Consider the following 22672-nt stretch of genomic DNA (forward strand, 5'->3'; position numbering starts at 1 on the left):
TTGAGTTTTTAGAAGATTATCTGCCAAGTTAATTTCGCATTCATGGACCTACTGAGAAGGCTGAATGATCATTGAGATTCAAGTCAACTAGTAAGGAAGTCTAGTCAGCTTATCACTTCTCTGGGCATTCTGTAGAAAAGTTCCAGGTATGGTTTTTACTTTTTTTGGTAAAGGATATTGAGAATTAAGGTTAGTATAGTACTCAATGAATAACAAGGTGTATATATGTTTATGTTTTTACTACAGGTGAAGAACCAGCTAGTCAATAGCTTCCAGCCTGGTGTTAGTTAATTTGTCCCTTCCCCCTTTCCCCTGGAAGTGAGGTAAACTGAGCAGTTTATAGTATCAGCTCAGAGTGCCACATTTTGGGTGGATTGTCGGGGGCTCAGCAGCTTCCGCAGACACCAGGATCTCAGCCTGACATTATCCAGCGGAAGATCCGTGATGAAATCCAAGGACACTGAATACCAAGGCCGCGGTGGAACAGGTAAAGGCTCCAATAACCCAGACGGCTTTCCGACGAGGCTCTTTGATCTTGCACAAACCTCACAGGTCTTAACAAAATTAAGTGTATCTTGTCGAATCTTATTCCACCAAAAATGTCTTCTGACCAACTCTAAAGTCTTTCGATACCCTGGATGTCCTGCCAAAACAGATTTGTGACACTCTTTCAAAATCTTTTCTCTCAGTTCTACAGAAGGTAAAAAGAGTCTGTTATCAAGATAAGGCAAACCATCTTTAATCTTGCGAGCTGGGTCCAGACGAGCCCAATCTTCAAGTTGCGTCCCAGAGATGCATTCCCGTACCTTCTTGAAAATTTCACTCTCCTTTTCAATTCCAGCAAGAACAAAGGAGCGATTAACGGAATTGGCTCACTCACCGACTTAACTTCACTTTCTGGAAATTGCAGAGACAAAGCGTCCACCTTTTTATTTTGATTTCCTGGCTTGAAAGTTACTACAAAATCATATTCTGCGAAGAATAATGACCACCTAAGTTGGCGAGGCGTCAGAGTTCTTGTTGTTTTCAAAAAAAGTAAGTTTCGATGGTCCGTTAATACCGTCACAGTGTGACGTGCTCCCTTAAGGAAATGTCGCCATTCTTCAAATGCAACTTTAATAGCAAGAAGCTCACGATCTGAAATGGGCGTAATTTTCCTCAACTGGTGAAAACCTCTTAGAAAAATAGGCCACTGGATGTAATTGCCCAGTCACATTATGTCTCTGTGACAACACTGCTCCGATTGCCACATTGGAAGCATCCGCCTCTACCAAAAATGGTTTAGATGTATCTGGGTGAATCAAGATCGGACTGGAAACAAATCTCTCCTTCAAAATCTGGAAAGCTTCATCGGCTTTATTCTCCCAAATAAACGGAACTCCTTTCTTCAAAAGCCGAGTAATTGAAGCTACTAAACTGGAGAATCCCTTAATAAATCTTCGGTAGAAATTTGCAAAGCCCAGAAAACTGTGGATCTCCTTTACCTTAGTTGGAGTTGGCCAATCTCGTACCGCTTGCACCTTCTTTGGATTAATTTCCAAACCACTTGGAGTGATCACAAAACCTACAAATTCAACTGAATCAGTATGAAACTGACTCTTCTCCAATTTAGCGTAAAGATTATTCTCTCTTAATTTCCTTAAGACCTGTCGAACATGAATCTTATGTTCCTCTAAGTCCTGAGAAAAAATCAAAATATCGTCAATATAAACGATAACAAAGATATCAAGATATTCCCTAAGAACCTCATCGATAAAGAATTGGAAAGCCGCTGTGGCATTGCAGAGACCAAAATGCATCACTTGGTACTCATACAGTCCAAACCTGGTCTTAAATGCTGTTTTCCACTCATGTCCCTCTTGGACTCGTACAAGATGGTAAGCCCCACGGAAATCCAACTTAGAAAAAATGGTGGCACCTTGGATCTGATTTAACATTTCTGAGATGAGAGGGAGAGGATACCGATTCTTCAGTCACTCTATTTACTGCGCTATAATCAATACAAGTCCTAAGGGATCCATCAGATTTAGGCACAAAGAACAATGGTGAAGCGATTGAGAGTGCCGAATAAATCCCTTAGCCAAATTTTCCTTTAAATATTCTTTCAAATAATTATTCTCTTTTTCTGTTAAAGCATAAACCCTACTGCTAGGTAAAATGGACCCAGGCTGCAAATCAATTTTACAATCAAAGGCCTGATGTGGAGACAACTCTCCAGCTTCCATTTCATCAAATACATCCCAAAAATCCTGATAACAAGCAGGAAGGTCACCCAAAACTGATCTGATGTCAAACCTATTGCCCCTCCTTCTGCAAGCAAAAATCAAACTGAATTCACAACTCTTTCTCCCTCTTCAGGACAAATTTCAGAGAAACAATGTTCCTGACAAAAAGTAGATTCTAAAGCTACAGTTCTTGCACCCCAATCAATTCTAGGATTATGAAGGGAAAGCCAGGGCATACCCAAAATAATTTTCAGGATTTGAGCATCTATTAACTCAAGAGATATTTTCTTTATGACCTCCAGTCAACTCCATTACAAGTAACACTGTAGTATGTGTGATTGGACCTGAAGAAATAGATGTTCCATCAACTGCTCTGACCTGCTCCACCTCCTTCTTTGCCACCAAGGGAACCCCTAACGTCTTAGCCAATCCCTTGTCCATAAAATTACCTGTAGCCCCAGAATCAATTATAACTGGCCCAGAACCTAAAATCACCTTTTCAAACAGCAAGGATACGTTTATAGTTATGTAAGGAACAGCTGTCTGTATAGTGTTAGCCACTTGTTGCATTCTGCCGGAAGAATTGAAGATCTTCTTGGGAGTAAAAGGACAGTTTCCAAGAAAATGACCACTCCTACCGCAGTATAGACACAAATTATTCTCCCTTCTTCTAGCCTTCTCTTCCTTGGACAATGGACCCCTCACCCGACTCTGCGGTTCATTCCCTTTTGGCTTCACTTCTCTGTTCACCATCTCAACCTTCGACCTCTCCATCCTTCCCTGAAACCTTACATCTCCCTGAGAACCTCTACGCTCTAGACGTCTTTCAGTTAGACGAAAATCTAACTGAACAACCAAATCAATTTCAGCATCCAAAGTAGTAGGACGCTCCAACACTCCCGCCAAGGCATCTTTTAACTCATCCTTTAAACCTCTATAAAATAAAGAAGCCCTCTTCTCCTCTGGCCACCTACTCTCTAGAATTAGAGATCTAAATTGAGTGATATAAGAAATCAACTCCTTACCTCCCTGACGAAGCTCCAGTAGTTCACCATCAACCTCTAAAGATACCTGTCTCTTGTCAAACATGTTTTAAATTCAGCCAGGAAAAGGGAATAATTATTCAATGCCAAACTCTTTTGACTCGCCAAAAGACTTCCCCACACAGAAACTTCTCCAGATAAATAGGATAAAGTAAATGTCACCTTTGAGGCATCCGTGGTGAATAACTCTGAACGACTTAAGAAATGTAATTCACACCGAGTCTGAAATATTTGAAATTTTTTAGAATCTCCCAAAAAGCGCTCCGGGGCAGCCAAAGGAACAGGCATAACTAAAGTTCCTTAACCCCCCACCGCCTCCACTCTTCTTGGAAGCCTAGGTTCTTGTTCTTCCCCTTCTCTCACCAACTCAGGGGGAGACCGAGCACCAACCGAAACCTCTACTTCTTGCATTTGAGTTACCTTTAAGTTTAACACATCCAACCTCTGACAAAGATTTGAATACTCCTGATGAGCAACCCGTAACTCTTCGCGCATTTCTCTAACCATTACTCTCAACGCCTCCATGGTTGTCTCATCGGGGTTGATAACAGCTCTGGCAGACTACCTTTATTGGCCTTTCATTCTGTCTGGCTGAGATTCTGATCTTGCGTCTGCGAAGCTGCTGAACCCCCGGACAATCCACCTAAAATGTAGCACTCAGAGCTCCAAATAGTTTTTCAGCTCAGTTTACCACACTTCTAGGGGAAAGGGGGAAAAGTGGATAAAATAACAAACACCAGGCTGGACGCTATTGACTAGCTGGTTCCTCACCTGTAGTTGAGACAAAAGCATATACAGCACCACAATTACTCATTGAGTCACTGACCTTATAAACTATATCCTTTACTAAATAGTTAAAAAGACCATACCTGATACTTCTCCTGAAAATGCCCTGAGAAGTGATTTAGTAGATAAGACTTCCTTACTAGTTGCCAGGAAAGCTTAAGGATCATTCAGCCTTCTTAAATAGGTCCTTGAATGCATTAACAGTCTTTCCCAGTAACTTCTTAATCTTCTTTTACTTTTACAAACTTTTTCAGTTCAAGATGAAGTAAGGCAGTTCCAACGAAATCCAATCTGGTAAAGGTGTTTTGTATGCTAATGTTAGTCTCTTAAAGATGTAGCGCTTGAAACTTGCGAAGGGAATTCACGTAGTAAAATTCACGCTTGCGCGCTAAAATTCCACGTAGCCAAAAAACACGCACACGCGCTTTACGTCCACGTAGCAAAAAAAAGCACACGCGCGATTGTTTCTCGTAGCAGAAAACACATACACGCGCTTTAGTTCCACGTAGCAGAAAACACGTACACGTGCTTTAATTCCAGTAGCTGTAAACACGTACACGCGCTATAGGTCCACGTAGCAGAAAACCTGTACACGCACTTTAGTTCCACGTAGCAGAAAACCTGTACACGCACTTTAGTTCCACGTAGCAGAAAACACGTACACGCGCTTTAGTTCCATGTAGCAGAAAACACGTACACACGCTTTAGTTCCAGTAGCAGTAAACGCGTACACGCGCTATAGATCCACGTAGCAGAAAACACGCACACGCGCTTTAGTTCCAGTAGCAAAGTTCTCGCACACGCGCGATTACTTCCCGTAGCAAACACGCGCAGTTGACTCACATAGCAGAATTCTCGCGCACACGCGGTTGCTTTATTTAACGGCTCAAACACGCGCTTGCTCTGAAAAGTCACATCGCTTATGAAAGCCTGCGTGCACATTACAGTTTTGCGTGGATACGATGAACTTGCTCACACTCGTGAACCTTTTCAATTAAATTTACCTTTTACAAAAATTACATAAGACTAAGATAGTTCTGTATTTAAGTTTCCTTCTACTTAAAAATTATTAGAAAGCACTTATCTCATGAATGAGTCTCAGAAAAGTTCTTCTCACTGATAATGGAATCTTCTCACTCCTGTCCTGTGTCCAAAACGAAATCCAAACTCTTTTCCAGTTTATTACTCTAAGAAGCCGCTCGACCGCTTGAAACTTGAAACCCCTGATCAAGTTAAGCAGGAGCAGCTTTTCACACGACCTCTCAGCTGGGCTTCGACGATGAAAGGCAGTTTAGAATGTTCACTGTCCCTCCTATAAACAATCACCAGCCAATCAAAACTTAGGCTGAGCACTTCCATCTTGGCTTGGGGTCTTTTCCAAAGGCTGCAATTAAGGTTAAGGCTAAATTGTCTGTATCTCAACAAAAAAAACAATCAAAACACACCAAAACCCTTACTAACTACAAATGTGCCACACCTGACCCAATGTATGTAAAAATAAGTCAATGTATGTAACCCCTGACCTAAGAACATGTCAATGTATGTAACACCTGACCCAATGTAACACCTGACCCAATGTAAGTAAGAATGTGTCAACCTGACACATGCTTCCTTATTTCTCTTTCATGACTGGAATCTACAGTGGTTCACTGTAGTCTGTGCTCATATTTCGTCCCGAAAGTTGTACTCGCATCTTGTTCCTAGCTGAGTTTCGCTCTGAACGCACAATCCTGCAGTTCGTGAAACCCTGTAACAAGAGTCCCTGAGCAACACCATTTGAAGTACCCAGGTGTATTCTTTCTTAGAATATGGCATGCCTGTAAAACCACGAAGAGGGTCTAGGTAGTCCAGAATATTTGGTATCAGGTAATAATGTCCCCATACATAATCTCGCCGGGAAAAGCCATTGGCAACATTATATATGGTGACATTATGTATGGGGACGGGTTGCAGGGGTGTCCCCAGCATGTTCAATGTAATAATGTCTTTGCAAAAAAGTGACACTTTTTTTGTCGGGAGTCATTTTTGCAGGAACAATATTACTTGGAACCGAATATTTGGCACCCGAGGCTGGGGATTGGACAGAGACCCTGGAAATATCCTGTATAACACCTTTGGGGTGAGGATCGTGAAGCAGGCGGCGGTGGTCCCAGTGTCGCCCACTCATTAATCTCTCACTTGTCACTTTGAGGGTGCCTACATGTATGCATGATATCAAGGATGTATGCCTTTACTACTTCTGCATTCACTACGCTATACACTTACCTCTTAATGCCTTTACTACTTCTGTCTTTCACTTCTTCCAACACTTACTTCGTCATTACTTGGAGCGACTCCTTGCACCCCTGCCCTTTGTTTTCTAACCCATATTCTGCCCCTAACCCCCTTGGCCCTAACCTTACAGCTCACCTTACCATATCCATTGCCACCGTGACAATGTGAAGATGCAGACGGCGTAAAGGTAAGAAGTAGTAAATGTATGACGAAGTGAATGTAGAAGAAGGGTTTTGGGTGAAGCAAAGGGGGGGGGTACCGACAGCACATTTCATTCATCAAAGTTCTGTTTAACATTTATCATCAGAGAAACCCCCCTTTCGAATGGATTGTGTCCTCCATCGTATTCCTCATCTTTGACATGTTAATGTGCAGCTTCAGCTGCTTCGGAAAACTTTTTTCGGCAGAGGGCGCCCTGCGTCGATGGTGTTGAGTTGATGTCCCTCGAAGGCCTCCGTCGAGGGTGACGTCATCTGAGAAAATATATAGCACGCGCGGCACCCGTTGACCTCAGTTCTGTTTTTCCGTGACAGCATTCGCTTCGTCTAATGAGATTCGGCGCGCCTCATCGGCTCGTTTTCGAATAATTCTTTGAAAATGCTTCGATATGTCTTCATCTTCTACATGATCAACACCGAAGACCGGTTTTAAAAAATGCCGGGACTGCGGGTCCAAGATGTCCCTTACCGACCCGCACTGTCTGCTTGTGGTGCCTAGGGGAGGACCACTACATGGGCAGTTGTTCAAAGTGTCAGTCGATGGGGGCGCTCGAGACCCCGACCAAGATGGCCGCAAGCCCGTGAAGCTCGCACACAACCCGTAAATCCTGATGACTATCCGGCGGTCTCTGTGTCTCAGGGAGGAAGCCTTGTTGTGGATCCCTGCCTGATCGTGTTGGGGTTCGAAAAGACTGCCCCGGGTGAAGCGCGGTGCCGAACTGTATGAGATCTGCTGCTGCGGCCTGGTGGAGGGGGAGGGCAGCGCTCCGCTCCCGTCTCAGACACCGGTTGGATTGACACTGCAAGCCCGTGCGCGTGGTGGCTGTGGTGGGCGGCGAGTCCTCGGACCCTGCTGGTGTTAAGCCGTTGGAGTTGTGGCCTGCCGGATTGCGGGTGCGGCGAGGCACTGTGAAGGTGGTGCTGCGGATGGGTGGCTGCGGCCCCCTGTCATTCCCCGCGGACTAACGGAGCTGGTGGGGACCGCGGAGGTGCTGCCGCCTAGGCTGTGTGGAACGGGCGGGTGAGGGCTGCAGCGGAGCCTCGTGTCCTTCGTCGGAGCTGACGGGGGAGGAGCTTTTCCCAGAGTTACATGTAGCGGCGCCGGGAGGACTAGGAGTGTGCTGGTGGCCTATCCGCTGAGTGGCGGCGGGGGACCCTCGATGTCTGGGTGCCCCGGTTGAGACTGCTGCGACACATAGGTCCACCGGGTGCGCCGTGGCCTTGGGGCCGGATTGGAGGGGCCTCCACCGCTTACACGGACACTCTGTGACTGCGAGCTGCAAGCTCGCTGCGCCCTAGCGGGGGGCGCTGGCAGCCTGCCGGCCTGCACTGGGTGGTGCTTAGGCCCCCCGGCGGCCCAGTCACGGGCGAGATATCCCTGGATGGTGCCGGACGACTGGATGGTGGGGGTTACACGTGTTACTTGCCTGTGGTATTCTAGACTTGGCTGCCTCTGATTTCCTCAAGGACCTTTGTTCGCTGCCTCCCCGGAGGACATAATCTGATATTCCCTGGATTTGGATTTTTTTTCTTCTCCTCCTTCCCGCAATGTGGGTCCCCTTCTTCTGGGGTCCGGTGTGAGGGCCCGACCCTGTTGCCCTTGGGCCCTTGGGTGCGCGGGGGCGTTGGTGTGATTCAGACGCCCCCAAGAAGCGAGGGGACGCGATGTAAGGGCAATGTCGGCTTGGTGCTGACATTTGTCGTCGCGCCTGAGGACCGTCCCCCCGTGCCGGCCATGTCTAGATCTGGGAAAGGGGGTAAAAATTAGTCTAAACTGAATTTTGAAGTGCCCACTCGGTCCAAAGACTCTGCTGTGATGTCTGACAAGGCGGTTCTGCACGCCGCAGAGCCGGGGCCGGATCCGGTGGCCGCCTTTCAGGATATTAGACAAGTTCACGCAGTTACAATCGGGAATCCAATCCTTAGATGGTAAATTAGAAACTCTAACATGTAAGGGGGACCATATGCAGGTCCGTTTGGACAGGCATGGGGAGCGCCTGGATGAAGCGGAGGGGACGGCAGCTTCAGTGGCGGGGGAAATGCCGGAGGTCAGGAGAGCCTTAAAAGAACTCGGAGAGAAGCAGGAGGATTTGGAGTCCAGAGCTCGCCGCAATAACATTCGTATTGTGGGCCTGTTGGAGTCGGCGAACCAGAGTAACATGGAGCTGCTGGTGGAGGACATAATCCGGGAGACGTTGGGCATGGAGGGCTTCTCTCCGGTCTGCGTGATTGAAAGGGCTCATAGGATCCCAGGCGGTCGGAGGCCGGTTCCGGGGGCCCAGCCTCGTCCGTTGATTGCCCGGTTACTGAACTATCGAGATAGGGATATGGCACTCAGGAAGGCCAGTGAGAAGGGTACCCTGTCCCATATAGGGGATACTATTAAACTGTTCCCAGACTTTTCAGATAAGGTGCAGGCGGCCAGGAAAACCTTTTTGGATGTCAAGAAGAGGATGAGGGAAAGGGGCCTGAAATACGCAATGCTGTTCCCGGCTAAGTTACGTGTGGTATATGATGGCAAGTCGATGTTTTTTCAAACCCCGGAGGAGCTTCGGCTTCTTCCTTTCTTGAGATGCTGCCACGGTCTCCTGGGTGGCGGGTACAGGTGGATTGAATGGGTGCAGGCAGAGTAAATTTTCTTGTTGTGGTAGTCATATGGGGTAAAAGGGGCTACTGCTGAGCATGGAGACGACTATTCTGGTGGGGTGCGGGGGAGGTTGGGCTCCCAGCTGTCCCTTGCGCGAAAGCTTTGTGTGTTCTATTTGCGGGGGGTAGGGATACAGGACTGTTGGGGTTTCCGGCAGGGTGGGTGGGGATTGTGTGTTGTGGGTTGGGTAGGGAACGCAATCACCGGCAGGTTGGGGGGGTTTGGTGGTGCACATGTGCGGGCTGGAAATCCTTGACCTTGAGCGTGAATGGACTAAAGGTGCTCTAATGTTCCCAAATGGCGACACTGAATTGTATAACTTGGAATGTCAGGGGCTTGAATAGTTGGCCTAAGTGTCGGAAGGTCTTACACTACTTGGAGTGCCATAAGGTGGGGGTGGCTTTTCCTCAAGAAACCTACTTGACCACGGCCACTGAGTCTAAGTTTGGCAAGAGCTGGGGTTGTCACCGATATTATTCTTCCTATTATTCTTATTCTAGGGTGGGGGTGTATTTTGGTACATAAGTCAGTGGGTTTTCGTCTGGTCAAGGTTGTGAAAGACCAAGAGGGCAGGGCACTGGTGGTACAAGGGGTAGTCCAGGGGAAATTGTACACATTAATAAGCTATTATGGTCCTAATCATGATACGTTGGAGTCCCTCGATTGGGTGGAGAGGCAGCTAGGGGCACTACCTGATGGGGACATTATTTGGGCAGGAGATTTTAACTTGGTCCTGGATGCCTCGTTCGACAGAACTGGCGAGGCGGTTCATCCTGGGCGTAGGGGTTCCTCCAGAATTCGGGGCATGCTCCCGGTGTGGGATATGGAAGATATATGGAGGGTGAGAAATCCTGAGGCGTGTCAGTTCACGCACTATTCAGCCCCGCATGGTTCGGCCGCCCGGTTGGATTATTTCCTAGTGTCCCGCGCAATTATTGGTTGATCTGTGGGGGTCGGTATTCTGGCCCGCACTTTGTCGGATCACGCTCCTGTTCTGTTGTCCATTCGTGTTCAAGGCAGTGCTAGGGACAGGCCGCCCTGGCGGTTTAAAAGTGAGGTACTTACGGATGTGGTCTTTAAGGAGGAATTGTCGAAGGCTATTGAGGCGTACTTTGAGGTCAATGAGGGGTCAGTGTCGTCGGTGGGTACCCTATGGGAAGGGTTTAAGTGTGTGATCAGAGGTGAATGTATTGCTAAGGAACTGGGGATATTAAAGAAGCTACGGAAGGATCTGGCGGTCACGGAGGACGAAATACGGGCTCTGAAAGAAGGGGCGCCTGTTCCGAATGCAGCTCAAAGGGGAAGTATCAAACAGAAGCTCCAAGAATTTCATACTTTGGCTCAGCGAGAGGTTAAGTTTATGTGGGATAGGGTCGCTCCTCGGCAATACGGGGAGGGACAGGCCGCGGGGCGGTCGCTCGCCCGACTTATTCGGCTCGGTAGTCAGGAGAACATAGTGACGTCGATCACAGATGGAGGGGGTGCGGTTAATTATGAGGACAAAGGGATTCTTCGTGAGTTCCAGGAATTCTATGGTAAGTTATATTTGACCCGCTTAACAGTTGCACAGGCAGATATAGAGGCGTTTCTCGATGAGGTGGGGCTGTATTGGTGTTCGGAGGAACAGAGGGGCTAGTTGAATAGGCCGGTGACACTGGAGGAGGTATTGGAGGCTATTAGGTCGTTGCCGAATGGGAAGTCCCCGGGTCCTGACTGCTTTACAGCCGACTTTTACAAGTGTTATGCGGATAGATTGGCGCCATATCTGCTACGGGTGTACCAAGAGGCGGCGTCTTTGGGCCGTTTGCCTGACTCCCTTAGAGAGGCTGTAGTGGTGGTGCTGTTGAAGCCGGGTAAGCCGGGGGACGACTGCTCGTCTTACCGGCCGATCTCGCTTATTAATCTCGATAATAAGATTTTGGCGAAGATTGTGGCGAGGCAGCTGGCGCCGCTGATGCCCACCTTGGTGAGAGCCGATCAGGCTGGATTTATCCCGGGGCGTTCGACCTCGTTTGGGCTGTGGAGGATGTCTGGTCTGATGGCGGCTTTACCATCGGGGGACCCGGCGGTGGCGGTCCTATTGGACGCCGCTAAAGCTTTTGACTCCGTGGAATGGCTGTTTTTGTTTACGGTTTTACGTAGGTTGGGCTTGGGCAATTTCTTTGTCTCCTTGGTTTCGCTCTTATATACCGATCCAGTGGCCAGGGTGCGGGTCAATGGGCAGACCACAGGAGTGGTGCCACTTGAAAGGGGGACGCATCAAGGTTGCCCGTTGTCCCCTCTGCTTTTCGCCTTGGCGATAGAGCCGTGGGCTGAATGGGGTCGGGAGTTTCAATTGCACCGGGGAATTCAACTCCATACCCATAAAGTGATAATTTCATTGTATGCGGATGATATGGTCCTGTTCATTCGTCATCCTGAAATTAACGTGGACCCGGTTATGCGGGACCTCCAGCGCTATGGTGACCTTTTGGGGCTTCATATAAATGTTAGCAAGTCTGTTATCTTCCCATTGACTGGTGGGGTATCTCAGTTTCAGGATGAGTGGGGATTTCAGTGGGATCTGCAGAGCACTCGCTATTTAGGGGTGACTGTTGCGAGGAGCGCAGAGACGGTGTATGAGGCGAATTACGTAGAAGCGCTGATCTCGGTTAAAAGGGCGATGCAGGGCTGGGCTCTACTTCCTCTTAATTTATACGGGAGGATCTCAGTAGTCAAGATGCCTGTCCTTCCCAAACTCTTATATGTGTTTCTTAATGTGCCCATAAAAGTCCCTCAAAAATATTTTCGGGATCTTTGTTCGTCGATCGCAAGCTTCATATGGACTGGGGAAAAAGGCGCTGGTCTCCCTGGAGCGGCTTATGGCACCAGTTCGGGAGGGGGGTTTGGCACTTCCCGATTTTGAGTTATATAGTAGCGCAGGCGAGCTATCTCTGGTACTGGTACGGGATGGCGGCGGAGCATAGTCATGTCGAAATAGAAAGGTCAATCGCATCGCCTGTGCTGCTACGGTCAGTTATCCTGACTGCTCCGAATTGGGCTAGATCTCCTGTGAATCTGGTGGAGCTTACCTGTTGGGCCTGGTCTACCTTGCGGCATGCGCCCACTGGTATTGTACTTTATTCGCCGGATATTCCGCCAATATTTATCCCTGGAGTCCCACTGACCAGTGAAGCGCATTACGTGGCCACTATGAAACGGTTGGGTGTCAGTCGGTTTGGAGACCTGTTCCCGGGTGGGAGGTTCCTCTCGCTGAGCCAGTTGAGGGAGAAGGGGCCCTGTCAGCACTGGATGTGTTTTTATACTATAGGCTGAGGGCAACATTGCAACGGCTGTTCCCCTCTTTCCCGGAACCGCCGGCAACGGATGAAATGCTTGATGGAGTGCTGGGGGGGAGGGGGAGTATTGGACGGCGGGTGCTCTCTGGGCTGTATAGGTTAGCTTTGAAGGCTAGGCTAGTGGGTGGGAGATCGCCCAAAGAGTCGTGGGAGAGAGCATTGGGGAAAGATATCTCTGCAGACATGTGGGAGTATTGTTGTGAAATGACCAGGAAGGGGGCGGTCAATTCGAACTTTAAACTGATTCAATTCAAGTTTTTACATCAATGCTATTATTCTCCGGCTCAATTAAACGCTTTTTTTCCTCAGAGGTCCGGGGCTTGTCTCAGATGCGGACAAGAGAAGGCGGGTTTCCTCCATGTGGCGTGGGAATGTAGGGTGCTGGTGCCGTTTTGGCAAGAGGTGTTTGTGGTGATCGGGGATATTGTGGGGCAACGGCTTGTCCCCGATCCAGTGATTGCCCTATTGGGGTATACGGGGCAGGTACCTAAAGATACTAGGAACTTGGTATATCTCCTTCTAATTCTAGCAAAGAGGCGGGTAGCTATGGAGTGGGGTAGTAGGCGAAGTCCGACAATTGCCCACTGGTCAAAGGCTATACTATACTGTAATGATATGGAAACGAGATGGGATGTGATGCGGGGTGCTGCCGAGGTGACAGTTGAATGTGGGATGCATACACGGTATACCTTCTTGGCTGCCCGGGGAGGGGGGGTTCTGAGCCTTCTGTGGAGCGGGGGTCGCCTGTTGGGCCGTAGTCTGGGTTGCAATCTCCACCCCTTCTCTAAGACTGTATCCAGGGAATAAAAGCTTTGAAGTGTGAGGTGCCATCGAATGGGGACTGCACTGGAGTGCTCTTCAGGAAGATACTGATTGTTGCTCAAGATGTTCTTATTTCCGGTATTGCTTTCACATTTGCACTGGGGAGGTGGTGGGGGGAGTGGGTGTCTGGTTGACTGTTACGCTGTTAAATGAAATGCTAATAAAGAAATAGTAAAAAAAAAAAAGTGTCAGTCCTTGACAGGAAAGGCCTTCAGGGAGCGGAAGGGGAAACTCCAGGTAGGAAGATTACCCAAATCCCCTAAGCACCGACCTGCTACGCCTTCGACCGACGAGTCGAGAGGAGAGACTCCTTGGAGGAAGAAGGCCAAGCGGTCTAGGTCTAGGAGTGGCTCCTACCACTCTTCGTCATCGGCAAAAAAGTCGAAAAGGAGGCACCGGAGGTCACTTTCCTCGATTTCTTCGTCTGACGAATCACCAGAAAGGGTTGCATGTCCCACCAAAGAAATCTACCCCAGTCGATTGGGAAGCTTTCCGAAAGGAAATGTTAAAAATATTTGAAAAACAAGGTCATGCTCCTACCGAGCCTTCAAAGCAAGCCGGTAAGAATAGGTCTTGCTCGAAATCCTGCATGCCCTCGAGCCCGGGAAAACGGCCTGACAAACATCAGGAGCCCTTGAGGCCTTCCTCCGATAAAAAGCACAAAGAGAAGTTGAGGTCCTCGACACCATCGAGACCTTTGACGCCATCAAAACAGTCAACGCCAGCAGTGTCCTCGACGCCTGCCAGGCCTTTGACGATGGTGTCTTCGACACCCATCAGGCTCTCGACGTCGACATTGATAACTTCGAAAACAGCTACGCCACATACGCTGGCTGTTCCATCAGAGCCAAGCGCCCTTCCTCAATAGGGGCACCAATAAAGCAATAGAAGCCTACACTAACGTTATCTGGAAAGGTTTATACTCCTTTACCCCGAAAGGACATTTTTTAACCACTCTCTTCAATCTATGAAGATGAGAAACACTCTGATGAGGAAGATGCTCCTTTTGGGTTGCAATATGGGACACCCAATGCTCCAGAGTGTCTGATGTCAGAGGAGTCCAGGATTAAAAATCTATATGACAATTTCCAGTCTGCCAGTGGAGTTGATACTTCACCCGAACTAGAGTTCGATAGACCTGAATCTGGCGAACATGCCGACGCTCCATACAGACAACTCATGTCCAGAGTTGTAGAGCACTTACGATGGAGCAGACCACCACTCCCTTATCAACAGGACGATCTAACCGATATTTTGGATAAAGGTCCTCAGTCAGTGTCTGTTTTGCCCATCCATATGGCATTACAAAAGAGGATGGCTTCAAATTTGGAATTGGGTTTCCTCTTATTAACTGCTAGAGACCAATCCGGCAGTTAATAAGAATCTGACAAAAAAATACCACCCCTCCAGTAGTGACCCGATTGCCTGTCGAAACACCCCACTCCGGAGAGTCTGGTGGTGCAGGCAGCTACAGCAGCTTCAAAACAGGCAGCGTACCCTACCATCCCTCCTGATAGGGATGACAAGCATGTAGATGGATGGGCAAGAAAGGTATTTTTAGCAGGGAGCATGGCACTGAAATCAGCCAACTCCACCTGTGCCCTGACAAAAATGTTGTATACTCTCGGGGATTGCATATCTACGGCGGCAGAGCATATTCCCGAGGGGGAAGAAAGGGATGGCTTCTTGGCTATTGTTAAGGACGGCAAAGAAGCTGATTGTGAAGCCCTTCAGTCAGGCTTGGATATTGCGGAAAGGGTAAGCAGATCCATGGCTACCAGCACTGTGATGCGCAGATACGAATGGTTGAGGAAGTCGGGTTTTGCACCAGATGTGCAGTCTGGGCTTCTCAACGTGCCTTTTGGCTGCTCTCATCTTTTTGGCAGCAAGGCTGACAAGAGTCTCGAGAAGTTGCAGACCTCGAAGGCGCCAGCCAAGTCTTTAGGCGCTGCTGTCAGGCAACATCAGCCTTTTCGTCCTAGGGACCAACCTTGGAGGGATAGATCTTTTCGCTACTACTCCTAAGTTGGAAGGACGAGAGGAATGGCCAGTCAAAGTCAAATAAAGAAGGTTTCCTCGTGGTGGACGATGTAGAGGTGCCAAACCAGCTCAAGCAGCAGCCTCCTTACCATTGGCCTCTCCAGCAGCCGCCACAAAACCACTCTGAGGTCTTGAATCACAGTACACCAGTGGGGGCAGACTGTCTCAGGATCTGCAAGAATGGCAAGACATTACTTCAGATGCTTGGGCTCTGGAAACAGCCCATGGTTCTTGCCTTCCCTTCATAAGAAGACCTCAGAACAATCCACCGGGGAGCCGCTCTTTGATGGTTCCGGATCCGCTCCTTGTGCAGGAAGTTTTAACCCTGCTGGAGAAAGGTGCCATAGAACCGGTACCTGTAGCACAGAGGAACAAGGGATGGTACTCGCCATATTTTTTGATCCCCAAAAAGGACGGTGGGCTGAGACCCATCTTGGACTTGAGATACTTGAACAAGTTCCTCAGGAAGAACAAGTTCAAGATGGTCACACCTTCTCAGATCCTTCAGGCCCTCCAACTTCAGGATTGGTTGGTGTCATTAGACCTCCAGGATGCTTATCTTCATGTGCCTATCCATTTCCAGCACAGAAAGTACCTGAGGTTCACAGTTGGCGGTTCTCACTATCAGTTTCGAGTTCTGCCTTTCGGGCTGACCTCTGCCCGAGGGTTTTCACTAAACTGATGGCGTTGGTGACAGCGAATCTCAGGAAAGGGGGGATACATCTCTACCCCTACCTGGACGATTGGCTGATCAGGGCGCGTTCTCCCGAACAAGCCCTGGATCATCTGAAAGTCACCTGCCACTCTCTCCACAGATTGGGCTTCTCCCTCAATTACAAGAAGTCCCATATGACACCTTCTCGGCAGCTCCAGTGCATCGGACTCTCTGAGCAGCCAGAGCACAGTCTCCCACAAGTGGGAACTAGCTCAGGAAGTCCTTCAAGAGATTTTCACCCTTTGGAGAACCCCTCAAGTAGATCTGTTAGCGACCGAGGTCAACCGGAAGTGTGAAAGATGTCGCTCAAGGTCATTTCCCCCAAGAGGAGCTCTGGGAGATGTGTTCGTAGTGGACTGGGAGTTTCCACTCCTGTACACATTTCCTCTGGTGCCCGTCATTCCTCACGTGATCAGGAGGTTGCGAATGTTCAGGAAGCGCATGATCCTAATTGCCCCGGATTGGGCCAGGAGGACATGGTACCCGGACCTTCTAGACATGTCCAGCTGTCCTCCGATACGTCTTCCACAGAGAGAGGATCTTCTCTCACGAGAGGAGGGTCAGGTTCTTCATCCGGAGATCAATTCTCAACCTTCACGCTTGGTTTCTGAAAGGTTGAGATATAAGGATTGGGACCTCCCAGATGACATTATGGAGGTGTTGCTTTCGGCTAGAAGACCAGCAACGAAATCCTTGTACCGGTGCCGTCGGAACAAGTTTTGCAACTGGTGCAAAGAAAAGAATGTGGATCCTTTTCTGTTTAAAGCGACCGACGTATTGTTCTTCCTTCTATCTTTAGCCATTTCAGAACTCCAGATTGTTACTATTAAAGGCTATCTGGCAGCGCTGTCCATTTTTAAGCGCTTGTCAGAGGAATGCTCCTATTTCGAAATGCCACTGGTAACTCAATTCCTGAAAGGACTCACTAATGTGCATCCTTTCAGGTTCCGGTTTGGGACCTAAATCTGGTCTTAAAGTTCCTAATGTGTGCACCATTTGAACCCCTGCACACGTGCAAATCATTAAATTGGTTGCTCTCACATCAGCCTGCAGAGTGTGTGAGTTGCAGGCAGTGTCAGTAAAGCCACCTTTTACAATCTTCTACAAGAACAAAGTTGTCTTGAAGGTCAAACCTTCATTTTTACCAAAAGTCGGTTCAGATTTTCATTTGAACCAAAATATTGTCCTTCCCAGTAGCTACCCTCCTCCTCATCCTGGTAAGGAGGAAGAAAGACTTCATAGGTTGGATCCTAGAAGAGCTCTAAGCTTTTACATTTCGAGAACATCCAAATTACGGTTTGATGATCAAGTATTCATAGGGTATACAGGACACAAACTGGGTCAAGCTGTTACCAAGCAAACATTATGTAGGTGGATCATTTTGGATATTTCTGAGTGCTACAGTCTGGCAGGGAAAGACCCCCCTGAAGGTTTGTGGGCTCATTCCACCAGGGGCATGGCCACATCTACAGCCCTTCAAAGGGGAAAATAATATATGTGATGCTGCAACGTGGTCATCCATACACATGTTTACAAAGCATTATGCTCTGTATCCTTCCCATTCTCAAGATCTTATTTTTGGCGAGGCAGTACTTTGTTCTGCCCTGGAGAATGTTTAATATATAAAAATTCTAAACCCTCCTCCAAATTCTTATACTGCTTTGGGAGTCTGTCAAAGATGAGGAATACGTTGGAGGACACAATCCATTCGAAGAACAAGTTACCCTTGGTAAAATTCTTTCTACTGGATGTTCCTCCAACGTATTCTTCATCGCTTTTCCATCCTATCCCTCTGTAGAATTTCCCATGCTATTACAGCTTCCGCTCCACCAAGGTTGAGTACTGTCATGCCTGTATTTATGGGCATCTCTGCTGCATGAGGAGGAGGAAAAACAGAACCGAGTCCAACAGGCGCCGCGCGTGCTATATATGTTCTCCGATGACGTCACCCTCGACGGAGGCCTTCGAGGCACATCGGCTCCATGCCATCGACACAGGGCACCCTCTGCCGAAAAAAAGTTTTCCGGAGCAGCTGAAGCTGGACATTAACATGTCAAAGATGAGGAATACGTTGGTGAAACATCCAGTCGAAAGAACGTTACCAGGGGTAAGTAACTTGTTCTTGTGCAGGAAAGTGATTGCAGGTGTGATCGAGTTGCCTTTAGTCAAAATTAACATTAACTTACATTTCTATGGTTGTCCTATTTACCTCCTCTTACAATGTTCTATGTTTGTCTTATGTACTGTTTGTTTTATTAATATCTGTTTGACTAATATATCTTTTTCACTTTTATTAATCATTAAAATGTTCATATTGTTGGTGTCAAATGAATCTTTTACATGTACGGGATTTGATTTTGTAATGGGTGCTAACAATATATGATCTATAATTCTCCATTTCTTTTCCATGTGTTTCACAGGCACACTTTACTAGCAGATTAGATATATGTGTTTTAGACTCGGACAAATAAAATACAGTGCTATTCATAACAGTCCGTGCCACACAAGTAAATAACCAATTGCGGGACCTGAAATGTAGTTTAATCTCGGAATTGGTTCTGGTAATCACATTTATAATTTCCTCTGATATTTTTTTTTAGTTTTTGAAGTAATTCTAAAATATTCCCAGCTGAAACATTTGCAGGAAAAATCAGTTGTCACGTGAACACTGAAGCATTTATACATACCATCATATTTCTTGCATTTGTATATTTAAGCATGGCACACCTATGACTTAACACTTCATCTTTTGGTCGCCCTTAAACTGCCAGACAACTGAATGCAGGCTTCTAGTGTGGTGGTAGTGCGCAGACTACAGGCGCGTACCAAAAGCCAAAAGCTCTTCATGCAGTTGCCCGGTTTGTCACATACACCCACTTCCTTAGAGCAAAACACTGCATTTTCATATCAATTGAACCTCATTTGGTAAAACAGGTCCCTGAAACAATAGTAATTGCATGCTACATCAAAGGCCCTTTCAGCTTACAATAATCTTCTTGTACTGTTTGGAGCTTTTAGTTTGCAGTGATTCTGACTGGTTTATCCTTGCATGTTCACTATCCTGGTTGCAGCATGAAGCGTGCCAGTTCTCTGAATGTTCTTAACATGGTTGGCAAGGCAACTGAGGATCCCTTTCAAGTAAGGAGCCTATGATATTCTTTCATAAGTGCATGCCACTACCGTAGTACGCTCTTGGCTGGAGAGTCGTGCGATTACTGTCGTACTAGTGCAAACGTTTGGCATGCTTTACGCGCCGGGGTGGAATGGCTAAACTATTTCTGTGCATGTGTTCACAGAACAAGAAGAATGTTCAATTATGGATCTATGTGATTTGGTCGGAAATGAACTTGACTTTGAGTTTACCGCATTTTTTATTGCCAAAAGTACGGTGAGACCTAGTGTAATCTCTTCACTCTCACTCCCCCGGCCCTCCATTTTATATGCCTTACCCAAACCCACCATCTTTTCGTGGTAAAACAAACCGGGTACACATGCAGCAAAATAAATTCAACGAGTTTTACATAGAGCAAAGTACATAAACCTTCAGTAATGTACAGGAAGGTGTTATTTTGAAGAAGATGGTCTATATTTTAGGCAGTGGTGGTTATAAAAGAATTCTAGAACCTCTAAAATGTGACGACAGTCAAAGGAGAGTACTCAAAGAAGTAACAGTTCCAGCTGCTAATTCCTTATGGCGAGACACACACCTTGTGTATAAATAGCAGTCAAGGGAATTTGCTTTTAAACCTTCATATCGGTGTGTACGATTAAATTACAGAAGAAAACTTGAGCTATGTAAATTTAGGGCCTTGTAAATCAACATAGGACACTGTTCTAATGTTCTTATGGCACAATATGAACATATAATTGAGATCCTAAGTTATAAAGGTGCTAGGGGACAATGCCCAGATGATGGCCGGCCCATGGCCCCCACACCTCCCCACTTCTACTTATAAAAGACTTCACCAGAGGAGAAGTTGGCATGAAAGGTTGTGTGGATAGTCCTCTTCTCTCCACGGCAGACCCGCTTGGACTCCCTGAGGCTGCAAGAGGACACAAGCACATGTTAGAACATAACTTAAGGTTGCCCCCACCCCCTCCCACGCCCCCGAGTCCCTCCATAGCATGACCACTGAGACTATACCTGAAATTGTTCCATGTATGCTTTAGAGAAATGGTAATGTTTATTTATATAGCGCCTATACACAGGCAAGTGTTTCAAAGCGCTCATGAAACAAAGTTCCCAGTACAATAGGGTTTGGGGTGTTCTGGATAGCTCAGGCCCACGACACGAGGATGCACTGGTTGGTGCAAGGACAATCGATCCCCAGAACAAGACCACATAAACAAGAAGCACAGCAGTTCGAGGGGGCAGAAAAAGTCAAAGTTCTAGAATAGGTTATATAGTTCACAAAACGAGCGAAATCACCAAGATGATGATGCTGAGGAATCCAAGTAGAACACTAAAGAAAAAAGGATTCTAGGAGAGTGGAACTCGGCTCACAGAGGAGGTAGGAAGGCAGCTGGTAGTAAGTCCGGTTGTAGCCTATATCCTTGCGGGTCCATTGAAGAGCTCAGAAGGTTAGAGGAGGGGCATCATAGCATGCACTGAGTGTAGGCCCCCGGATCGTGGTGTCTTATGCAGTGGGAGCCTTCTGCACTCCCTGGACCCAAACCGGAAGCAATGGCCCCATCTAGGGTGCCCCGCCGCTACAACGGAATACTGCCGCCTGACAGCAGGTGTTCCTTTGTCCAGTCAGACCCAGGGGAATAAGGCACTGCAAAACTCATAAAGGAAGCAGTCTTGTGCAATTTTTTTTAAAACATATTTATTGATTTTCAGATGAAACATAGTAAACAACAATGTATCGACCCACCTCCTAAAGGATTTGTTACCCCATTCGATGCCCCACAAGTGTTAAAAAAAGAAAATATCTTCTTTACCCTCCCTGGTGCGCTTTTCTTTTTTCTTTTTACTTTATTCTCTTCCAATTCATACATACTTGGAAGAGAGTGGTATAGGACTTAGAAGGCTGAATGTGTTACATACTATAGAAGTTGGTAATTCTGTCACTATTAGACAGGCTTTGTAACACTGCAACCTAGTTGAGAGTGCATATTAGGCAGGGATAGTGTTTCTTTCGCTCTATCCTACTGTCTTCTGCCACAGCCTTGATTCTATTCTAGCTAGACATCAGCTTAAATTGTTGTCCTTACCACAGGTTTTGGCTTGGCCAACTGGACCAACTCTGGGTTTCACTTGGCTGCTAATAGCTCATTACACAGATGTGTCTTGCCTACCTATTGTGTGAACATAACTGACTAAGGGCAATACCCTGTCAATCCTATATAATTTGCCCTCTTGTTTAGTTACAATTGGGCTATCACTAGCTAGGCTGCTATAATCAATGTCATGATCCCTCTCTGTTGGGCTTTTGTGAAAGTCTTTTGTTTTGGTTCCCACCTGCCAGTCGGCCATGTTTTAATTCTAGTTCGCTCGCCCCTTTGACCATTTCTTCCACCTGTTTAATTACTTCTTGCCAGAATGTCGCAATCGCCGGACAACTCCACCATATGTAGCGCCAGTGCCCTGTTGTTGGGCAGCCTCGCCAGCAGAAACTGCTTGTGGCGGGGAACATGGTCTGAAGCTTCTCTGGAGTGTAGTGCCATTGAAGCACTATTTTTTTGCCACATTTCTCTCAATTGAATGGAGCGAGTCAATTTGGGAATTTTATTCCACAGATCAAGCCATTGAGTTCTTGAAATTGGTTCCCCCAGTGTCGCTTCCCATCTCTTCATGTAGTTCCATGTTGTATCTTCCCCCTGTGCATTTAGGTGGTTGTATAGATTAGAGATCAACATTCGGGAACCTGTGGCCGTGGTCATGTAAGTTTAGAAACTGGTCAGTTGCCTTGTGGCCGCCTCTTAAATGTGAGGGAGCTGTAACCAGTGATGTAGCTGCATATATTGGTATTCTGAGGTTTTGGTTCCCACTTCCTGGATGCATTCTTGGAATGTCCTAATGGATTGACCTTTGTACATGTCCTTTATTTTCGTGCATCCTGCCCGCTTCCAGCTGAGGTATGCTTTCTGGTCCATTCCTGGTTGGAACTCCAGGTTCCCAAACATTGGCGTGAAGGGGGGATGGGAGTGTTGTTAAGGCTCCCCTTTTGAGTGCCATGTCCCGGTCTTCCAAACCGGCTCCCATCACTTCATTTCTTGTCACGTTCGGGTGTCTGTGGATCTTGGGCAACCAAAGAAGGTTCGACAGGGGGGCACCGGCTACGGACTTTTCTTGCTGTACCCAGATAAGGTGTGGGGAGTGTTCCACCCACTCTGACGACTCTCAGTTGTGCAGCTTCATAGTATCTTTTGAAATGGGGGAGTGCAAGACCGCCTTCGTTCTTTTGGGCCGTCAACGTCGCCATCGCTATTCTCGGCCTTTTGCGCTGCCAAATGAATGCAGAGACCATTTTGTTCAGAGACTTGAAGAACGATCTTGGATTTTTTATCAGGAGTGTCTGGAAGTAGTATAGCAGCTTCGGGAGCACGGTCATCTTTACT

The 22672-nt window shown here is 47.3% G+C and overlaps 1 protein-coding gene across 13 annotated transcripts in view; it reads left to right on the forward strand.

The window, feature by feature from the left end:
• Nucleotides 1-22672, forward strand: part of KLC1 (kinesin light chain 1) — a 469931-nt gene that overhangs the window by 432808 nt on the left and 14451 nt on the right. For 10 of the 13 annotated variants that reach the window (XM_069638172.1, XM_069638170.1, XM_069638166.1 and 7 more), the window contains one exon: nucleotides 19180-19246. The exons of the other annotated variants lie outside the window; for them this stretch is intronic. In XM_069638172.1, the coding sequence (XP_069494273.1) occupies nucleotides 19180-19246 (67 nt within the window). The remainder of the gene's footprint in view (nucleotides 1-19179; nucleotides 19247-22672) is intronic. 13 annotated transcript variants of the gene reach the window in all.

The sequence above is a fragment of the Ambystoma mexicanum genome, chromosome 14 (genome assembly GCF_040938575.1).
Source record: "Ambystoma mexicanum isolate Mex_15411 chromosome 14, UKY_AmexF1_1, whole genome shotgun sequence".
NCBI classification, from domain to species: domain Eukaryota; kingdom Metazoa; phylum Chordata; class Amphibia; order Caudata; family Ambystomatidae; genus Ambystoma; species Ambystoma mexicanum.